This window comes from Gadus chalcogrammus, chromosome 3, assembly GCF_026213295.1.
Source record: "Gadus chalcogrammus isolate NIFS_2021 chromosome 3, NIFS_Gcha_1.0, whole genome shotgun sequence".
Taxonomy (NCBI): domain Eukaryota; kingdom Metazoa; phylum Chordata; class Actinopteri; order Gadiformes; family Gadidae; genus Gadus; species Gadus chalcogrammus.
In genome coordinates this window covers 22,612,483-22,634,551 of record NC_079414.1, presented here as the reverse complement: position 1 = coordinate 22,634,551, position 22,069 = coordinate 22,612,483, and the positions used below count along the sequence as shown (strand labels likewise).

Here is a 22,069-nt window from a genome sequence, read left to right as displayed (position 1 = left end):
TGATCCCTGTTCAGTCACCTCATACCTAAGTGACCCATGGGGGAGGGGAGTGTTAGAGTGTTAGATTGTCAGAGTGGCGGGATTGGTCGATTGGCTCCAGGGACGTGACGTTTGATTGGTTGAATGACTCCAGCGACGGGACGTTTGATTGGTCGATTGGCTCCAGCGACGTGACGTTTGATTGGTTGAATGACTCCAGCGACGGGACGTTTGATTGGTCGATTGGCTCCAGCGAAGTGACGTTTGATTGGTTGAATGACTCCAGCGACGTGACGTTTGATTGGTTGAATGACTCCAGCGACGTGACGGTCACGATGTATGATCGGCAGCAATGGCCGCTATATGTTAGATACACTGTCAATAAACATTCTGATACATATACATACATAGCGTATATAGCATCAATACCATGTCTAAGTCAAAAAAACACGCAGTGTGTACGCATCCATGTTTAAGTACCGTGGCGGTAAGTACTGAAAAAGTAGTGTGTGTCCAGCCTATCCAACAGTTCTCTACGCCAGAGCCTACCAGCGGGCCCCCAGTTCATGCTAGCAGTGCCTAACATTTCCCCCTGCCCCCCTGCCCCCCCGCCAGGCTACTGCGGTGGAGGAGGAGCAGCTGCTGGTGGCCGTGCTGCCCGGCCTGCCCACCACCGCAGAGTTCTTCCTGCTGCCCGACCACAGGCCCATGGAGGGGAAGCCCGAGAGCAGCACCGCCCAGTTGGACCAGGTGGGCAACCACCGCAACGCTAACACCTGTGTGTGTGTGTGTCTGTCTATGTGTCTATGTGTCTGTGTGTCTGTCTATGTGTCTATGTGTCTGTGTGTCTGTCTATGTGTCTGTCTTTCTGTCTGTCTGTCTGTCTGTCTGTCTGTCTGTCTGTCTGTCTGTCTGTCTGTCTGTCTGTCTGTCTGTCTGTCTGTCTGTCTGTCTGTCTGTCTGTCTGTCTGTCTGCCTGCCTGTCTGTCTGTCTGTCTGTCTGTCTGTCTGTCTGACTGTCTGTCTGTCTGTCTCTGTGTGTCTCTATATGTATGTTTATGAATGTGTGTGTGAAGGTGAATGGATATGATCAGTCAGCCATATCCGTTCATTAATGACTGAATTAATGAATGAGCATTAATGAATGAGCATTTATGAATGAGCCTAACTACACAATGAAGCTGCTTTTAACAAATGAGTCATTTATGGATCATAATATTCTCTGTAGATGTTTGTTTACCACTCTACAGCAGGAACCCCTTTGCCCAAAAAAGAATCGGTAGCATTATTTTTGCTTGGTGTGCGTCACGATAGTGACTGCTGTGAGTCATTCAGAAATCTAGTTAAAAACAAAGTGGGCGCATTCTGTTGTGCCACCAGCAGAGGTCAGTGTTGCGCTGCTGAGTGGAAGCACTGCACCGCCATGAGACTAACTCTCCCGTTCATTAACAAGAGTGACTCAGAATCCCCCCACTTGGAGGAGAAAGCGTGCCGTCTCACAGGAGCCCTGAGGAACAGTAAATCCACTATCGATAGGAAGAGAGTCAGGCCCGGAGCCAATGACCCAGTGTATTTTCCGTAGGACGACGCCTATGTAACAATGTAAAGTTTCCCGGAGAGGTATTCTGCAGACACGCCGGCAACACAGACCCAGCGGGGAAATCAATGGCATTGTCTTCCGCCCTGCTCCTTCGCCTCTCGCCTTCCTCCTCTCTCCTCTTCCTCACTCCTCTTCCTCTCTTGCTCACACTCCCTTTGTAAAGAATCCTATCCTGAGTTAGGGTTCCTTATGAATATTAATTCAAGGTTGGCCTCTTAGTTTGTTACACCGCTTATTAGAATATATAATAGATTTGCTGACCCTGGCACATGGTAGGGGGGTGGGGGGAATGTGTGTGGGGGGAGGGGGGAGTGGTGATTATTCATGGCCAAGTCTAAAATTAACCTTCTAAAAAGTATAAAGGGAGCCGTGAAGGACGAGAGGAATTACTTATATCACAATTAATTTAGCTGTGGAGGGGAGATGAGATGGATGAAGGTTTCGGTCGAGGGGTGAGGGGTATGGGGTGTGGGGTGAGCGAGACTGAATGGATTTGTTTGGTCAGTGTCTCTTTTATTTCTAGTTCCTGTGGCTTTCTGGGAAACTCAGACCAGGGTGTTTTTCTTCTGCTTATTCAAGACCACCGCATTAAACGTTACAAAGGCCGTGATCCAAACAGAACATTAGGATCAACGGTTATATCATTATGTGAGAATAAAACATCTCTCTTCTGCAGAGTGGACCATGCACCCTGTGGGAACAAATTCGTAATAATAATCATAAAAGACTGATTATTCCTTTATGTCTATTATGTTCAACCCATTCACTCCATGTTCATATGAGGGTACAGAAACACATTTTGCAGAATTATGGACATTTTGTCAGTTCTGAATTAACGTTTCTTTGTGAATACAGCCACTCTATTTGCGAAAAGATAAACAAACTCCAAAAGTCTGTTTCATAGAGACACGTCTTGTTACAAAGCGTATGAAAATCTGTCTAGTTCTTAGTTGCTAATGCCTCCAGACGCAACACTATAGCTGCTTCTATATAATGCAAGTCTGGTCCTTCCATACTCAAAGAAAAAGTTCTAACAATAGTTAGAAAAGTTCAAAATGTGTCTAGCCTCACTGGGAACAAACCTAGGTTTTTTAGTCTGAATAGTTGTCGGCATTTCATAAAAATTTCAATACAACCGATGCAGCCTTTAGACACATCTGTCAAAAAAATCCTCATCTGTGGTCGCATTTGCATTTAATTCGCATGCATTAAACATAGCAGGCAGTACTTTGCCAAATATATTCACAATAATAGACCTCTCTCTCTCTCTCTCTCTCTCTCTCTCGCTCTCGCTGTGTTTCTCTCCCCCCCAGCTCTCTGAGGCGCTGCTTACCGCCCTGAACCAGAACCTGGTGCAGTTCACGCTGCGGCCGGGGGTCCAGGTCACGGTGTACTCAGCCCACCTGTCCGCAGGTAACACACCTGTACACGCCCGACCACCATCTTTTTTCATTTTAGCGGGGGGGAGGGCTGCTATGTTATCCAGCCTCAGTGTAACATTAGGCATGTCGAGAAACGCGCTGTCGATGAAATCTAATTAAAGGTACAATATGCAGGTTTTCTTCGTTTTGAAATATGCTCTGAAACACAGTCTGTGGTGTAGATGCTAGTTTTAAAGCTATATGTATCTAGATCTAGTATTGCTCCAACTCTAATGAGAAATTCTGTATCCTTTTCGTTTTTAGAGTGTCGCGTTTTGAGGGTGGGGAAGTTTTGGAGACTTCTTTCTACTCAAAATTTCAACCGGAACTGTCGCTTGAAATCGCCAATCTTGCATATTGTACCTTTTAATTATTTGACTGCGCCCCTCAACTAACAACCCCCAACCCTGTGTGTGATTGGCTCCCCACATGTAGCTACACAGAGACATTCAGAGAGTGAGCATCGTTACAAGTATGTGTGCCTCTTCCTATTGGAGATGCTGCTTCTGTCCTAGGGGGCTTATAAGACCACCAGTAAGAGATGCCAATACTATACCGTACTAAATTGTGATTCATATTCTGTGCAACGCAGGCGCCAATTTGTTGTTGTTTAATGCTTTATGACATGATGCATGATTTAGCTGCGAGCAAAACACATCATTGGGGTCCCCTTTATGCTTTGTTGCTCTTCTGTCCTTTCCTTTATGTTATCTTGCATTGCAGCGCCCCAAGTGGACACCAGTGAGAACCACAGCGGCTCGGCCATGCTAATGCTGCTATCTGTAGTGGTTGTGGGATTAGCTGTATTTGTAGTCTACAAATTCAAAAGGTAAAGTGTTCCCGGGGTGTCACGTATCTGTAAAGCATTCATAACTCACCTTGGGGTGAAAGGTATCCAGCCGTGAACTCTGACAGCTCCGTAAACAGTGTGAACAACCGAGTTGTGCTCGTCAAATGTCTACAGGGAACTCGGACCGACTCCTGAAGTGGACATTTTTGAGTTTAGTATTTTTCTCAAACCCTGGCAAGACGCCGGCCTCAAATCCATCTATTGATAGGTCCTTCCACACACACTCACAATGCGTTGTAAATGTCAGTAGCTCCAAAGGTATTATCAATATTTAGGTGTATGTGTGGGGGGGGGAAGTTGACCTTTTTGCAAAATGTTGAATAATTTCTTAGGGCCTGTGAGCAACTTCAAAGCGAAAAAGTCCCAGAGCATCCGCAGGCAAGCTCAAAGGAAAGTTTAAACCTGTGGATAATTAGGGGGTTTCACAGAAACATATTGGCTAATGTGCATAACAAACAAAATAAATTGCTTAGATTGCATAAACAGGAACCAGAGCCTTTACTTAAGAAAGTTGTGTCTGTCCTAGGAGCCTCAGGGACCTCCATTGGTGTCGGTGTTGCATGTATTCATCAGTGTTTTGTTGTATATGCACGGCCTCATTGTGAATCTTTTCTCAAGGAAGATCCCAGGCCTCAACGTCTATGCGCAAATGCAGAACGAAAAAGAGCAAGAAATGATCCAAAGTCCAGAAAGTCCGACAGATAGCACGCCCGACTCCCAGCGGGGCCTGGTGGCATCCTCGGAGATTCTGGACACAGAGTTCAACTCACGGCCCAACGGTAAAACACCATGCACTCTTTGATTTTTCATGTTTTTCTCTCCCCGACACGACTTTCATTTGGAATGCGCCCGTGAGGCGGTGTGTGTCATTTGTCGTCATGTCGCTCCACCTGTCGTCGCTTTTGTTTACAAGTGGCCCCGGCTAGGTTCCACCGCCACCCGTTACTGCCCCGAGGGTTGGCGGAGCCCCCCTCGGTCAGGAGTTGAATCCCACGGAGTTACAGGCAAAAAAAGCAATGAAAAATCAATAAGTATGCACATTTGGATAACGACTTGCTTTTTCAGTAATTCCTCTAACACCTGGGTGCGTTCCTATTACTTTTCGCTACCTTTCACTAATTATTGATCCCAACTTTGCTTGGTTGCTTGGATATCCTTTTTTTCCCCTCTTTTTCTCCTATTTTTCCGCGCCTTTTTTGGTCTCACCTATTAACCGAGAAGGAGGTCTGTTACGGCGTCCCTGTTCCTGCCTGAATGGATTTATACCTCTCCTTTCACACATGAAACCTTGCTGGGGTGACACGTGGCTACTCTGTCTGCAGTGATCTGCTGCAGTTTGCTATCAAACCTTCTCCTCCTCCCTGCGGCAGTTATCAAGATCTCCCGCTTTCGATCGAAAAAAGACCTCTCTCGTCTCTCGGTCTGCCCCTGACTTTGTCCCCTCTCTTTCTATCTCACTCGCTCTTTTCAATGAACTAAACCAACACAATGAGTTGTGTCACTGTCATGGATGGATGATGACGACGAAGTATCTCTGTAACAACTCCTAATTCCCTGTTCTTTCTTCCTCCCTTTTTTTGTTTTGTTTTTTTCCTTTCAAGGATGTACAGAACCCTGTATATATGTAAAGTCCTCACCGGGCCTCCCTACATATGTCAATGTCTAAACACTGGACCTCGGTCACCAGTCTCCAAGACTGTCCTGGTTTCTGCTTTTGTTTCTTTTCCGCTGTTTGGGACTCTATGGTTTGGAGCTTTATACCTGTGCATATGTCGGAGGTCGCTGATACATGCCACACTCGGAGAAAAAAAAATACTCTGTGGAGGGCTTTCCTTTTGGTTTTAGTTTTTTTTGTTTTAAACTCCTCAAGTATGTTTGTTCAATGAAACATTTCGATTATATTTATTCATACGAGTCCACTGCGTAATCTAGACCCAAAGCCAGCATGAACTCATTAAGGGAAGAGAAAAAATAACAAAAAAATTAACCAGGAGCATTTGTTTTTCGCTGAATGAATTCACAGTTTGTTTGCTGTACTATAACAACAATGGCAGTATTGTATTATGTATTCATGTGAATATCATTTACGGAAGAATATCATTGAAATGAAGCTGATTTTTTTGTAAAATCACAAATGTTTATGTAAGAAATGTGTGTATTTTAATACAATTATCAAAGTAAAAAGAAATACAATTATGAAATATATAAATATAATTAGATATCCATTGTCTCTTCAAAAAAAGATTATGGCACAATACACATTTGATACTACTTACTATAATTTCTTTGCTTTATTTATTAACTCGATATAGTTGCAGAGTTCGATTTTTTCACCTTTGCCATTAATGCGTTCACACATTTCCTCCCATTCAATTGAATTGCCTCAAACAAACAGTTATCTATTTTTCTTCTTGGAAACAATAAACCCGTGTTGTCACCTGAGGTGCAGGAAACACAGGCACAGTTCATCAATCTTTACCCGCTCTGGAAAATAACATGGAACTGGAGGATTGTAAAAAAAAACTAAAGAGGACCATCCCAGCAGTAGGTGATGCAAAGTTAACCCCCTCAAACCAAAAACAAACTCTACTCTACAAGCATCCCCGTCCTACTGCGAACAGTGTGCCGTAATGTACCCAAATCGAAAATGTAGGTGACGGTTAGAATGTAATACAAGCCCTTTTGCGTCACTGGTTGAAAGAGCAGCCTCACAGAGGGGAAGGAGAGGAGGGGTAGGAGGGTAAAGACGTGGAACACAGTTTTTTCGGGGACTTGGACAAATTAGGGGGTTTCTGTTTGATAGAGCAGGAGAAGTTGACTTCATGAATACTTATTACCCGCCAGGCCCCGCCCAAGGCTGGCTAAGGTTGGTTACACAATTAGGCTAATGTCCCGCTCCTGCTCAGAAGTAGCGTCGCTCTTTGTACTGCTAACTCATTAGCATGCTCTGTGCAGATGCTATCAGGCTACATTGAGGGTAACAGGGTCAACCTCCGTGGTCGTTTTTTTTGGGGGGGGGGGTTCAGTGGAGAGAGACGTACATATGTTGATTGATTACGCAGCAAAACTTTTTTGAAGGACCTTTATTTATTTTTCATATTTTTTTCCTCAAGCTTTGTGACAATTACCCCATGTCGACGGAGTTCAATGTTGAAAATATACATGGGCAAACTCACACACGCACACACACACAAACATGAACATGCTTGCGGGGGAAGACATTAGGCTTCCAAAGCGTAATTGTACAGTTGTTTTAATTTCCGAGCAATAGATGTTTTGTTTTGGGTTGCTTTTTTTTTACTGCCGTGCCCTGTGGGTTTCCATTTGATTCATGAACCAAGCTACTGACTGACTAACTGGCTGACTGTGCCGTCCGCTGTCTCCTGTTTTAAAGGGAGCACTGTGTACACTTTTCCTCCACTGTTTACTTTCTAGTCCCTCCGTCTACCACAGCACTGAGCCGACCTTGTAGTCTCAGCGGAAAATATGAGTTAACAAGCATAGATTTATCACTTCCATTTACTTTCATGAGCGACTGGAACCGGTAATAATGGCACATTGTGCGTACGTTGTGGGTGGTTATTTATTGCTACGCCATAGGCATGTGGATCAACTTGCGCCTGAGGACAGAGACACGTGACAAACAAAGAGAATACTTCTTCCACCAACTTGACAGGCGACAGGTTCCCATAACATTCATTGAACAAGTGTGGAAACAACGGACACAGTGCTCCTTTTATCGGAGATGTGTTCATCTCTGAGCTGCATGCCAAGGTTATCTTGGGAAGATTTCTGCTTTCATTCTTTTTTTTTTTATATATTGTCCTTGTTTTGTATAATCTAATATCGCAGGACTTACCTTACTCTGCTCCCTCCAAGGACACGGTGAAAGGCAAAACGTCACAAGTGGTTATGTCCTATCGAGTCCATCCATCAAATATATCTGAAACTCTGCAAACTACTGTACACAGACTACCTAGTTACGGGAATATGTCCTTCACGAATGGAGAAGGAAAGGTATAGATTTGCAGTGTCATTATATCCAGATCCAGGCCATTATCCGGGGTGTAGAAATTCTAATTTCCAGTCAGTATTCAGAGCAAGGGACACCCCCCCCACCCCTCCTCCCTACCAGAATCAAATCCCAAAGAATTGATGTAGCAGCTGCGAGAGTCACTAAGCCTGAGATTTATTTGAGAGAAGAAGAAGAAGAAGAAAAAAAAAAGGAATAGGATTTAGAGACACCTTTTTGAAATGCATTGGTAATGGCACAGGGAGAAGGACCGACGGAGCTCCAGCATGTGGGTGATAGCCCCCTGGAGGGCCATACGTCCTGGTTAGGAGCCACAGTCATCACACGATAGCTTTGAGGCTGAAATTAAAGGTAGGATTGCTTTCCGGACGTAAAAAAAACCTTTCCCCCCCCCCTCCCAAATACACCGCCTCCCCGCCCCCCGTAGAGCTAGCAAGACTATTTTTGTAAAGAAATATTAATAATGAATTATAATAATACACAAAAAAATGAGTTTTATTACTGTACAGCTTTTGTATAAGAGCAGACGTTAAGGTGTTACAATGTTTTGTTTGACCTCAACTGTGCTGTGTGTAATTGTTTTATGCATTTACAATCATATTTATTAAAATGGGAAGAGTCTGTAATCTGTGTTTTCGTTGTTCATCTCGCAGCATTTAAAAAGGTAAAATAAACAGACTTTTCATGATATAGACAGAAATCCAACTTGGTGGATCTCACCTGGCCCAGGCTTTATCACACTCCTCCGTTTGGCATAATAATGCATCGCTCAGGAGTCCGATGCAAAGGTCAGATCTTCATCTTCCTTCTCCACCTTTGTTTCCTGAACAATCATCGTCTGACGTCTGGTCTGTCCGTCAGCCAATCCGAAAGGGATTCTCTGCTATCACTAGATGTCCTTAAACGGGAAGTAAGATGATGTAACGATGACAGCATGGTGAATGGCGATCGGCTTTTGTCTATTTCAAAAGGTGCATTGAACCATGCATCTTATTTTTGTCTTGTATTTAAACGTGTTGATCTGGGTTATATCATATTATCTTGAACATAGCACTGTATTCCATTTTGTCCACAGTTACTAAAATAGGACCATCATTTGAATAAAACAGGTGTCAAATCCAAATTTTCTGCCAGGTGTCCACCAACCAGTCTGCAATCGTTTTACTCTGCTTCAGAATCCAGATGCTTTACTAGCATTGGATCAAGTGGTGCTACAGACTACTCCCCATTATCTTAACAAGCGCCGTCCGTGAACTGAATAATGAATCTTGAGGCGATGCCAGGCGCTGCAGGGGGTCTAACAGACCATAATTAACGACTTGGTTTCAAGGTCCCTAAAGTGAAAGTCAATGATGCTTTTGGCGAGGGAAGACAGACAGACGTATACATAGACCAGACCGCTCTAAGGAGTCTCAGAGAGGGTCATTCAGGGTTCGATTTGAAGCTCCTCGCATGGAACGTCGATGAGACTTTTGGGATACACCAAACCGTACACCTTAATTATACAGGAACTTCCACAAAGGAAAGCCCTCATGATTAACGACAGCCTCGTTTGTTTAAGGCTGCAAACTTAAGTCCTACATCCATATGCTGCTGAAGCCCTCTTTACCGGAAGAGGCCCTGTGCTGTCCTTTACTAAAGGGAATAACGCTGGAGTCATGTCAATACTGATGATGCAGCGGGAAAGTGCTTCATTTTGTGCTGCTGATGAGTGAAGAAATGTTGAGGGGTGGAGGTGGAGGGGGCGGAAGGTGGCGGGGCTGGCTTCTATTTAATCGTTCTTGGGCACACACACAATGGCTGACTCAATGCCCAGAGGGAGACAGAGGATTACCCAGGAATCAATGCCAAAAAGGGAGAGGACGGAGGGAGGGAGGGAGGGAGGGAGGGAGGGAAGGGGGGGGGGGGGGGAGGATGGTGGCTGGGATGTGCTGACATCTCAAGGCAGAGCACTGCGGAGCCGCCCCCCCCCCCCCCCCCCCCCCCCCCCCCCCCACCCCGTTCCCCCTCCCCCTGGGACAGACAGCCGATACGGCGGCCCTGGAATGACGGCTCATTGTTTGTGAAGGAGAGCGTGTTCCACCGGAGGAACTCTCGGGGCACGCTGGGGAAATATAGCTGGGGGATTAGTGGGAGAGACGCACACAGTGTGTTGTAATGTTAACATGACATCAGCGTTTGACTGCGGTGGTCGCTGGAGTGGAGGACGTGCGACCTCGTCCCGTGGTGTTCTGCGTGTGATGGCGCTGACCTTGAGAACGGTGTGCGTCGAGTGTTGTGAAAAGTGAAAGGCTTTGTTTGATTTTGTCCCGGTTCTGGGGTTTTGGAGATGGATATTGAAATGGTGTTGCAGAGAAATTGAAGTGATGATTGTCATCGTGAATGTGATGGTTACGTTTTCATAGCTTTTCCTCAGTGGTCCTGTTAATGTGGTCATTGATATGAGTGCTGTAAGTAGTGTTGTAAGTGTAGGTAGCTTGTGAAGGACTTTAGTTTTATAGAGGGAACAAGGACTTCATGTCATTTCAGCCATTGTCATAGAAACTGTTCAAGGACATGCTAGGTTTGTGTGTTTGTTTGTGTGTGTTTGTGTGCGTGTTGATCCACTGACTACTACTTTGACCTCAAGTACGTCTATACTATGCTTTTATGTTCTCATGTTTTTACTTATTATTACTTGAACATGTATTGTTTTGTGTGTAGTAGTGGGTGAATCTGTGTGTGTGTGTGTGCGTGTGTGTGCATATGTTTCTGAAAATGTACCAACATCCACAGTTTAGTACTTCTTGTCAGTTTTTTATTTGGACTAGTTTTGAATAGTCTTTTTTGTGAATGTATATTAAGTATATACTCCCTGTTAGATAATTTAATCAATATATTTCTCAGAGAGAGCATCTCTTGGGCCCTGCTAGTGGGGGTCAAGGAGGTCTGAGATGACAGAGGTACTTCCACCTTGTGACGGAGCAGGGTTGAGGTACAGAAGGGCACGGCTAACAAGCAAGCCATCCACTATATTACCGTCCGCACTCAGACTCCTGGGCTCTCTCTCTCTCTTTGCTGTCTCGAGCTCTCTCTCTCGCTCTCTATCACTCTCTCTAGCGCTCTCTCTCTCTCTCTCTCTAGCTATCTCTCTCCCTCTCTCTCTAGCTCTCTCACACTCTCTTATCCCTCTCTCCCTTCTTTTACCTCACTATCTCGGTCTCTCCTTCTTCCTCTCCCCTCTATCTCTTTTGCTCCTTCTCTAGCCCCTCAAGACATTCAAAGTGTGGCGAGGCGATAAAGCCGGAGCCGGGGCAGCAGTCAAGGGAACAGTACCCTGGTGTCCTGCCTTATTTGCATGTCCCATTATTAATTGCCGTTGGAAATGCCGGATTTGATTAACGGGGAGTCCCCGGGGGGTGAACCCCCCCCCCCCCCCCCCCCCCCCCCCCCCCCCCCCCCCCCCCCCCCCCCCCCCCCCCCTGTGGCCCAGCCAGAGTAGTGGTTCTGCTTTTTTGACCTTCTTATGTAAAGTGGCTGGTGATGATGGAGGGGAGCCGGGCTTACTCGGCGCTATGGAGTGGATGAGTGCAGGGCTACACACACTCATTCACTGACTCAGTGCCATGTTGGCTCCACACACCTCCAAGCTAGCCTAGCTTATGTCCACACTTATTGCCCTAATTTGCTGCGAACGAAATCCCGCACTCTGCATGTAAAGTGTTTTGAGTGCATAGAAGGTGGCGATACAAATGCAAAGTTTTTTTTTTTTTTTTTTATAGATATACATTTGCATTTGACGTACGCAACGGTGCAACCAAACTAAATCCACCATGCGCGAGCATGCCAGCGCGGTGCATGCGAAGCCATGCAAACAATGAAGTGGATATTTTAAAATTGATCGCCGTCTTTGATATGCTAATGCCGCGTTGAATCAACTAACAACCCAGCATTTGCATTCTGCTGATTACTTTGTATTTATAGCATGTACCAGGCTGCTAGGTATTACTATGCATGACTTTGTGTGCACAACAGCATGAGCTGATTTTGTTATCCTTTTTTTTTTTTTTTTATCTTGTGTGGTCCATTGCACCACCTCACCACTAATAGGAGGTGACAATGAAATATGGCTTAAAGCAGACTTTGAAGTCACTGAAATTGCAAAAGCAATGTGTGTGTATCACTATACCAGCTGATTAAAATCAATGTGTGTGTGTGGCATGTTTCTGTGTGTGCCTGCAAGCGTGTGTGCGTTTGTGTGTGTGTGTGTGTGTGTGTGTGTGTGTGTGTGTGTGTGTGTGTGTGTGTGTGTGTGTGTGTGTGTGTGTGTGTGTGTGTGTGTGTGTGTGTGTGTGTGTGCGTGCATGTGTGCAGCAGTATGACTCTTGCCTGTTATGACAGCTGAGACAGTGCCTGAACAGAATGATTCTAATATGCAATTACACAAACATGATGCATGATTATGTGGACACTAAGCAAAAAGAAACTAAAGGGGTGAAAAAAACACTTAAGGAATTAAGATCTTGGTTTACAGGCCTGTACAGTTTAACCAACTGTCACACACACGCTAACACGCACACAGTAAAACAATTTTCCCTCACATATTATATGCTATAGTCAATTCAAACCTGATAATGAGAAGATTGAGAAGATTTAAAAAAAAGCAAAGATGTTGCATTCACAAACCTGTTATTGACAAGATGGATATAGGCAAGATGGATAACCCAGACTTATCTGGGAAGAGATGCCCTGATTGGTCAGAAATTAGCCCAAATTACAGAGGCGGGCACATTGTCTGCCAGAACAGATAGTTCACAGAGCATTTCACTTACTAATAGCAGACGGATGGCGATGGTGTTTCTAACAAATTGGACTAAAGCAATAGCCTTTTACCAACCTAGCACCTTTCAAAGATTATCTTTTCTCCTCAGACAGGCAATGCATTTCTTCTTTTCTTAAAATAAATAAGGGAGAATATTCCGAATACGTTGTCCATCAACAACGTGGACATACAATTGATCCATCTTTGATCTGGCTCACTTTAAAAGATTAAACACTACAGACAGCAATTTATAACAAACATGTTTACAGCATTTGTAAAAAGATAGTAGGCAATCATTATGGTATCCGTCCATACGCCCTGTTTCAACTAAATACGTAATTTGAAGCACATATTGTATGTTGTGGAGGAGGGCCAAAACGGATGTTATTCTGGAAAACATCATTAAGAATGGATCAATAATGCATCTTGACGCCCATAACTTCTCCTATACGGCCAAGCCGGGGGTGCTGTCGGAGGAGATGGGGCCCAATTTGGCCACCCATGTATCACCTAGATGCTCTCCTCATTCCTCTCCATGTACCACCTCCTCTCTCCGCCTCCGGCCAGGTCAGCTGTTCCTCCTTCATCTGTGCCCCCCCTCCCAAGCCCTGCGCCTGTCCCGCAGGGTAGTTTCACCGGACGCACAGGGAGCAGCCATGAACGTAGAGAACGTGGGAGAACTTAGTATGACAATAAGCGCAGCACAACAGCCTGAGTAAGCCACTGAGCTCCGGTAGATGCTGTCGCTCCCTCCTGAAGGTCCCAGTGTTCTTCTTATGGTCATGCTCCTTGAGTTTCCCATCCAGAGGCTCGAGTCGTACTTCTTTATGCTCCTCGGTCCATTTGTCTTCATAGGTTTCGGTCATGTTCGTAGAGCCGCTTTTCTCCTTAAGACCGTGTACGTGTGCATGCATACGTGTTCATACTTGTGTGTGTTCATTGTACAGCCTCATCCAAGATGACAGTAACGGTGACTACGTGCTCAATGTCAAACCAGATCTATTTTTATTATAAGCAGTGGTATTACTTCATCAGAATGTCTTCGGTTAAACACTGCTATTTTTTCCTTATTTTTATGCTCAACGTTACAGATCTGTCGGATGATAAATTGCTGTTCATGCAATGCATTGAAAAACGTCTCGGGGAGAATCACTTTACGTGATGAGGGAGGAATTCATAATCACATCCATCCGAGATGTCTCATTAAAGGGGGATCCAGTGTCCTCACCCGAGGATATTTATCTGCAGAATGGTGACTATTTTTTACCCTGTGCTTAGCCATTTGTTTCTAATACGTTATAATGACCAAATAATGTATTCATTAAATGGATTTGTGTAATCAGTTCCCAGCCTTTTAGAAATCCACCCGACTGAGACACTTACACATTAAACACTGTCAAAGTGTCGCAATCTTCAGACTTCAGACAATTTACACTGTGTGGTGTTTAAAAAAAAAACACTTGTCAAAATTGTCAGTGAGTTTGATTTGGTTAGTTTAGGTTATTTTATGTTGGCCACATCACCATAACATGTACACAAATTAGCATTCAGCACTCAACTCGCTGGATACTCCGACACCACCGGGGAGGTGATGGGGAGCCATAGATCACTGCAGCATTATCATTTAGTTGAGTGGTGATGTCGTTTCCATACGAGGACAGCAGGTGCTGTGCGCGCGTGTGTGTGTGTGTGTGTGTGTGTGTGTGTGTGTGTGTGTGTGTGTGTGTGTGTGTGTGTGTGTGTGTGTGTGTGTGTGTGTGTGTGTGTGTGTGTGTGTGTGTGTGTGACAGGGGCATGCAGAGAAGATTTAGGAGCGCAGTATGCTTTCCTCTCGACAGGGGGAGATGTGGCTCTGTCATCGTCCTGCTTGTTGTCAGAGGATTGTATCATATCGTCCATGCGCCACACCCATAGCCACTTCCACCGTCATCCCTGTGGACGCCCCGAGGAAGAGAGTCAGAGAGAGAGAGAGAGAGAGAGAGAGAGAGACAGAGAGAGAGAGAGAGAGAGACTTAGCTGCTGTCACCGTGATGCTGATATTGTAGGAAGCGCAGCTCCCTGATCTCATGTCAGCGGATGGGGAGTTTCCATGGAAGCGGATGCAGTAATGGCCGAACACGTTTAGTCCTTTTAATATCATCTGAGTAATAGAATCACAAAGCACGCATTGAAGATAACCTTACAGGTCAACTCACAGCGTATAGGGAGTCTACAGGCTACAGACACGGTGTACTGAATGCAGTGCAAAAAGGTGCATTGCTACCTAGTACCTTCTGAAACCAGTCCAGTACAATTAGAATGGGATGATAGCTGATATAGTTCAGAGGTGTTCTGCGCCCACATTATTGGTCTCCACAGGGTATGGCCCAGAGGTCACCGACTAGACAACAACCATGCACCGTGCACTGGGAGCAACGCCTGAGATATGAGAGAGCAAGAGCGAAAATTGGGTATTTATTTGAATGGAGTGCTGTTTTTCACTCAATCTTTCTCTCTCTCTCTCTCTCTCTCTCTCTCTCTCTCTCTCTCTCTCTCTCTCTCTCTCTCTCTCTCTCGCTCTTTCTGGTTCTCGCTCTCTCTCAGAATATATTTGTCTGTCTCAACCGTATCTTGAACCTGGACTTTCAAATCTGTCTCGCCGACACCCACTTCATCATTAAATAACCATGCAGTGATCTCCCTCTCTCTTCCATCTTCTTTACCTGATAGTTTGACACTGCCTTCCAGGTGTGGGAGAGTAAATATTAAAGGAATATTTGATTCTGAGAATATGCTTTTGAATGTTCATCAGCGAACCCTTTGGCCCCCTTCTCCACTAGATGGCACTGTGGCTTCCATAATAATTAGAAATTTAGGAAACACAAGAAAACCTGAATCTATGATGAATGATTGACCGGCATTTTGTATGTAGACCTCTCTCTGGTAGCGTTCTGCAAAGTAGATAACACAGTTTGCCTATCCCTCAGTAGAAAGCTACGTGATTACTTGGCTGAACTTGATAAAGGTCAGTTTTGACATTGAAGTAAGTATGGTCTCCTTGCCAGGCCGAGATGCTGAGTAGTTGGAGTTCATTGGCACATTCAGCACAGTGTCCGAGACCAAAGAAGCTAAAACCAGTTCTTGCTTGTTTGTTGGCGCGGAAATCATTCAGATAATGCACCTGTTGGATTGATGGCGTGAAGAGAATCTCGGCGCACCTGTTAAAGTGATTTCTCAAAATCACACAGTTGGGTTTAGCGTGTTTAATCGTAACTAATAATACCCTTTTTTGGGTGAAAAAGGGGCCATATTTAACCACCAGGTGTGGGTAGGATTAGCCATTAAGAGCCATTTCCAAATCTGCCCTGCCCTGTGACTCCATGCAACAGGGCAGGACAGGTTTTAAAATGGCTTGTAATGGCAAATCCAGGGGTCAGCAACCTTTTCAACATGTAGTGCCAGTTTGGCATTTTCTCGTTAATGAGTGTGCCTTAAGCAAAAATATATTCAAAATTAAGATGAATTATGACACAGTGACCAAAAACATTTCCAGAAGACCTGGAATTGCACTACTTCCATATAGTCCACAATCATGCATTAACATTTTAATGTTTTTTTGGTTGTTATATTTGCAACATGGGCTTACAAATTATATGTCCCATTTTAAAACACAATTTTCAGAAACTCATTCAAAAACATATTTACACTGTGAGAAATGTAAAAGACGAGAATAGATGAGAATGTTGCAACCATCCACATCAATATCTTTAAGAAATGTACAGCTTTGCAATACCATGTGAAGGTGAGCATACAGGCACGCAACAATATTTTAAATATTTTCTTTACTCACCACATAGGTTTAAAAACTATTGATTGATCCCATTTCCGAACACTGCTTTCTGTAACTAACTTAAACATATTTGAACTGGGAGGAAATGACCAAAACAGAATAAAGTGCAAAAAAAATCGGTAGTAATGATTAGGCTGCCGTAGTGTGCTTTGAATTTCTTTAATAATAATAATAAAAAATATATATATATATATACTTTTTTTTAAGTGTGCCAATGATTATGCTGCCCCGTGTGCCAGTGGTGGCACGCGTGCCTAGGGTTGCCGACCTCTGGGTTAATCAAACTCACACCTGGTGGAAACATAGGGACCCTTTAAATCACATTACTAATGCCAAGGTAAAATAAGGTATTGAGCAATCTTTATATTGCTGTTCTAGCATTGCAAAATGATTACTCTCCAAAGACTATCCTCAACCAATTGTGAGAAACTGATTTAATGTTAAAAAAAATCTGTTGAAATAATAAATAAACAACAAATAAATGTTTTATTTTTGATTTCAAACTTTAATCCAAAGATTATTCCAGAACTTCAATGGCCAAATGCATCTCTGCTTCATTGCAGCTGGCCATTGCACTGGCTGCCCTGCAGAAAAAATGTCATTGGAGGCTTCGTTAACCTGTCTGCCCAGGCACGACTTATCCCGTGTGTGACAGAAGTTGGATGTTTCAATTTGTTTACAGTTACACCCTTCAGAGATGTGCAGAGAATCATCGGAACCACTATGGATGACACTCTGAGATACATACAGATCTCATCTTTGTATTCATGGGGACCATAATTACACAACCCAGTCTCACAGAAATATGTGACACTGTCAAGTCACGTCATTTAATCTATTCATTCGTGATCTGGGAAACGTAATTTCAATTTTTTCGTGCCAAAAGCACAAATTTCAAACTCATTCGAAATAGAAGAGATGAATCAGATACCTTTTTTTCCTTTGCGGTTTGCAGAGCAGCACAACTGCATTGAATATATCTGTAAAATGTCACAATTTCCCAGAATCAAAGGTGAAAGTAGTAACGGGTGGCCAAAAGCTGTCATATTGTTAGAAATTTGTGCTTTGGGCACGAAATTTTTTGAAATTACGTGTACCAGATCACGAATTAATAGGTTAAATGACGTGACAGTGTCACGTATTTTCGTGAGACTGGGTTGAATCACACCATGTATTCTGTATCCTTTCAATGTGGATTAAGTTTTTTTGTGTTTTCGCTAATGTTGGGCATAGAGAAGAAAATAGCCTCAAGTTCAGTGTAGCGGAAAGAGCGCTGTGTCATCATTTCCATCCCATATGTAAGATATGTTGGCCTTTCTATTATTAATCTGTTTGTTGTCCCATTAGTACAAATAGATTTGGATTCCATTTGAAACAATGCTAGTATCTCAGCTTTTGAGAAAAAGCACTGGTCATAATGGAAATAAATAAAAGAGCACATGTTGATTCTGCTTTCGATTTCCTAATAACCCAAGGGGCTCATTACACACTAAAGAACAGCTTTTGTATTTCATGCCAAATTTTCTACATGCCTTTATATGAACAATATTATTAATTTTATTGGATTATGAAAGCACAGAAACCCCTAGCAATCGAAACCATAAAACCTCTAATGTTCATGCGCCTGGGTTAGCATAACTCCCTATACGTGTTTTTGTCACACGCCTCATCATTGTTGTCCTATAAGTGAATCTCAGCATGGCCTTCCAGATTCAATTCTTCCCAAAAGTACACACCCCACAAACACACACACACACGCACGAATAAATAAAATGCAGAACAAAGTTTAAAAAGTGTACAGCATGTGCTTTCATGAGCGGCTGGCCGTCTCTGTAACCATGTGGGAGTGCAAACAATAACAAAGCACCACGCATATTCAAACAAATTATGGATTGTAATAGTAATCAACTAACTTGTTAAATCAATACAGTCAAAATAAATGAGTAACAGAGTGAAAATGCGTATGTGTGCACAGATGGAGGGAGCGAGAGGGAATGGGCTGCTGTGGTAAAGACATATGCTAGGTGCCAGGTGTAGCTTATTAGCCTAATGACCCTCGATGCACAGGCAGACATGTGGGAGTCCCACTGTCACATTATGACGTGGCCAAGACGTGTGGAGCAAACTACACAAAACCAAACTAAAACGCTGGGCGATTTTTGAAAAATACGCGAGGGCATTAACAGAGCAAACCAAAGCAAAAACCTCAACAACACTGCAGTCGCTGAAAGCACATCACAAAAGCCACAACACGAATCAAAGTGAGCGTCGAGGGATGTTCATTATGTTATTGAATGTTATATGTTATAATATGATGTATTGCCACTAACTGCAGAAAGCCATTTATTTAAATCTATGATGCAACTTCTAAAAGGGCACAGAAATGTCCTCGTCTGCTTGTGCAGGCAATTGTAGTTGCTTTGTTAGATTGTCAACATCCTTTTACACTCACTTTGTTTTTCTTGTCGATTTCACAGTTTGCAGTTGTGTTGTGGCATTTGGAGCTGTATTGCGTCTTTTGCATTTACGTTGGGAATTTAGCATTTGTGTTGTGGAATTTGTTGTTGCATTGTTACGTTTGCAGTGGTGTCCGTAAATACCCTTGTGTTTCTAAATTTTGCAGAGCGTTTTGGCTATGCATGGGCTTACATTTCGTTCTCCCCCTCTCGGCCACCGTACATTGCAAAATACATCGCAGCATACTTCCTAAGGCTTTCTTGCACACACTCACACACACAAACATGCCCATACACACACATTGACACCCTCACGCTTGGCAACCATACACATTCCACCTCTTCTCTTTCGTGAGGTCATATGCGGTGTGTTTAGCCTGCTAAAGAGATGGAGTAGATGGTCATATAGATAGACTACTTAAGGTCTCCATTTTACACAAAGAGCAGAACGACCGGCCACACAACATAGCAACCAAACTAAGGCATTCCCCCGACGACTCAGGTCTAACAGGCTCTCTATTAGCCCCCTACCACCTCCACCACCACCGCCACTGTGTGACCAAGAGTAATTATCTATCCTCTCAGGGAAATCAATCCAGCATCATGGAGTGCTTCCAGAAACCGCTTTGCCCATCGTTTACGCAATGAGTCGCCATGTTACCGCAAATTTGACTGGGCTGCCTGAGATTGGCTGAGTCTATTCCATCCAATGGGGGCTCTCCGGTCTCCCAAGATCTCCCCAATCTCCCAGACCCCAACAAAGGCGGCAGGCAGTTCAACAGGTCATTGACAAAATATTGCAAAACATGTTTGGAGAGTCTGTCCTGAACCCTGGGTCAGGGTTGGTGTGTAACAAGATGTTTGATGAAGCCACTGCTCTATAGAGCAGAAGGCTTCACATTGGCTGGGTTTTCCCTGGCCCATAACCCATGTGTACTCATAACATCACACTTTTTTATAGTTATTTTATTATTATTTCTTTTTACTTTTTGCGTTTCTGAATTTGTGGTTCATGTGAATCTAGAAGAAAATAGTGGCATCACAATAGTGTATACTCTGCTAAAATGACAATGGCAAAAGGGAAAATAAGTGTCCCTTTAGTCTCCTAGTAAATAAGTAAATTAATAAAGTATATATATATATATATATATATATATATATATATATATATATATATATATATTATTAGGGGGCCAAGCCAACGGATTGGATCCCTATTGTTTTTATATATATTATTATATTATTAACTATTGCAGCCATGAAAAATGGATAATGAAAAGCCACACATCAGAAAGAGCGTGAATTCTAATGTTTTCTACAGCTGACCAAATTGCTTTGGATTATCAATTGCTGCCTGTAACGCCCAGTGTCTTAGATTGCCGCATATTTCACATCCACGATTCATCATTTAGCAGAGCACTTTCATTAGTATTTCACTTGTTATGGCAGTGGTTCAAGAAAAACTTGAAATCATGATCTCCTTAACTCGGTTCATAAATATATAATGAGAGCAAGTTATAGTAGTCACAAAATGTCACAGCACAAAACGAAATTCTCTCAGAGATTGTATTACACAATAAATTCTGATGTCCTTATACATTAAGAAACAGACGACCAAAGTGTGTGTGTGTGTGTGTTTGTGTGTGAGTTTGAGGGTGTGTGCGTGTGTGTTTGTGTACATTTCTGTGTCGATGTCAGTATTTGTGCCTGTGAGGTTGTGTACAAGTGTGTGTGTGTGTGTTTGTGTGTTTGTGTAAGTGTGTGTGTGCACGTGCACGTTTATGCATTGGGTGCGTATATGCACAGTTATGGTCTGAAGTTTGTAAAAGCTTAAGACTGCTGAAGCGGAGTAAAGTTTGGGTCCTTGTGTTGACTTCGAGGGACTCGACTGGATAATGAGGCTGATGATAAGTTAAAGACAAACTTGACGGAACCTGTCAGAGTGAGAAGCTTCACCAATTCATCATCCCACTGTCCTCATTCTCCTCTTTAGAAGAGAGGTAATCAAGAAAGTTGGCTGTGCTCCAACTGTTACGATTACCAGGAGTACGATAGTGCACCCATCAGCTTACCCATACCACCACCACTAACACCACAAAAATATGGATAAAAAACAAAATGCAAACACGTATCTTGCCCCCCCGTCTTGAGATCTTTGTGGAGCTGCGAAACCGCTTGTCTCGGAGGGGCACCCGGGGATGACAGTACCATTCTCATGCTTGTCCGCAGTGCACTGCCGTTCTGCATATTAAAACACACAACATCTATTTACTGCTGCTGTTAGTTGTCAACCCTGCCCTGATCTAAAGGGGCCCGTTCCGCAGAGCGCTGTCCCATCTTTGCCTCCCCATGGACTCAGTTCACAGCGTTATCGCACTTCATTACCGACTCATGATGACAGCTGACAGTTTTCTGTATTCATGTATTCTGTTAAATGTATAATGCAAACATATATAAGGGACCTTCTCCATAGAGGGTGTGTTCATGTATTGATAGTAGTCAAAGAGGACATAGTGAAATAAAGAAAAACATATTATCCGGTATTTCGCTATCATAGCCAAATGAGAGGTTAACATTACCGCATAGTAGTTACAAAATACATAGAAGACTGGCGCTCGGAGTAAAAATTGCTTCCGTAATAGCAAGGGCTTATCTTTGTTTACTGCATGAAGGGGGCAATGTGAATGTGCAAGCAGAAAATTGTAGCGTAAAAAGTATATGTTCTGGGTATAGGCTTGACAATGATATGGTCTTGAACACCAAGATTTACCAACCATCACAGTCTCGGGTGGGATCAGGTTTTAGGGTTTCCTGTCAGGGTTGGGGGTTTACTTTAATGGCCTGGTTTTGTGGTTTGGTTTTGGTTTTAGGGCTTTTCTTTTAGGGGGACAGTCGGTATGAGGCCTAGTTCTTGCAAATCAGTCTAAAGCACCACATTAAGCCAGCATGGGGCCCAGCACATGCTGAGATGATTTAGCCAGAGGGCCCAGGAGTTCCCATGGTGGCGACATCCAATATGGCCGCCCCTTGAATAGTTTGACGATAACTTTCTTATTTTTGTTCCCTTTCTCTATTTTCTCGACGTTCTCTACATATTTTT

General features: G+C 43.5%; 1 protein-coding gene across 3 annotated transcripts in view; it reads left to right on the top strand.

Annotated features, from left to right (window-relative positions):
- Positions 1-8,245, top strand: part of LOC130379764 (VPS10 domain-containing receptor SorCS1) — a 113,052-nt gene extending 104,807 nt beyond the window's left edge. For 2 of the 3 annotated variants that reach the window (XM_056586787.1, XM_056586785.1), the window contains exons 23-27: positions 595-729; positions 2,893-2,992; positions 3,724-3,829; positions 4,469-4,629; positions 5,452-8,245. In XM_056586787.1, coding sequence (XP_056442762.1) covers positions 595-729; positions 2,893-2,992; positions 3,724-3,829; positions 4,469-4,629; positions 5,452-5,516 — 567 coding nt within the window. In that variant the 3' untranslated portion in view covers positions 5,517-8,245. Of the gene's footprint in view, positions 1-594; positions 730-2,892; positions 2,993-3,723; positions 3,830-4,468; positions 4,630-4,763; positions 4,882-5,451 lie in introns of all 3 variants that reach the window. The other variant, XM_056586784.1, reaches the window with a different exon arrangement.
- The last annotated feature ends 13,824 nt before the right edge of the window (positions 8,246-22,069 follow it).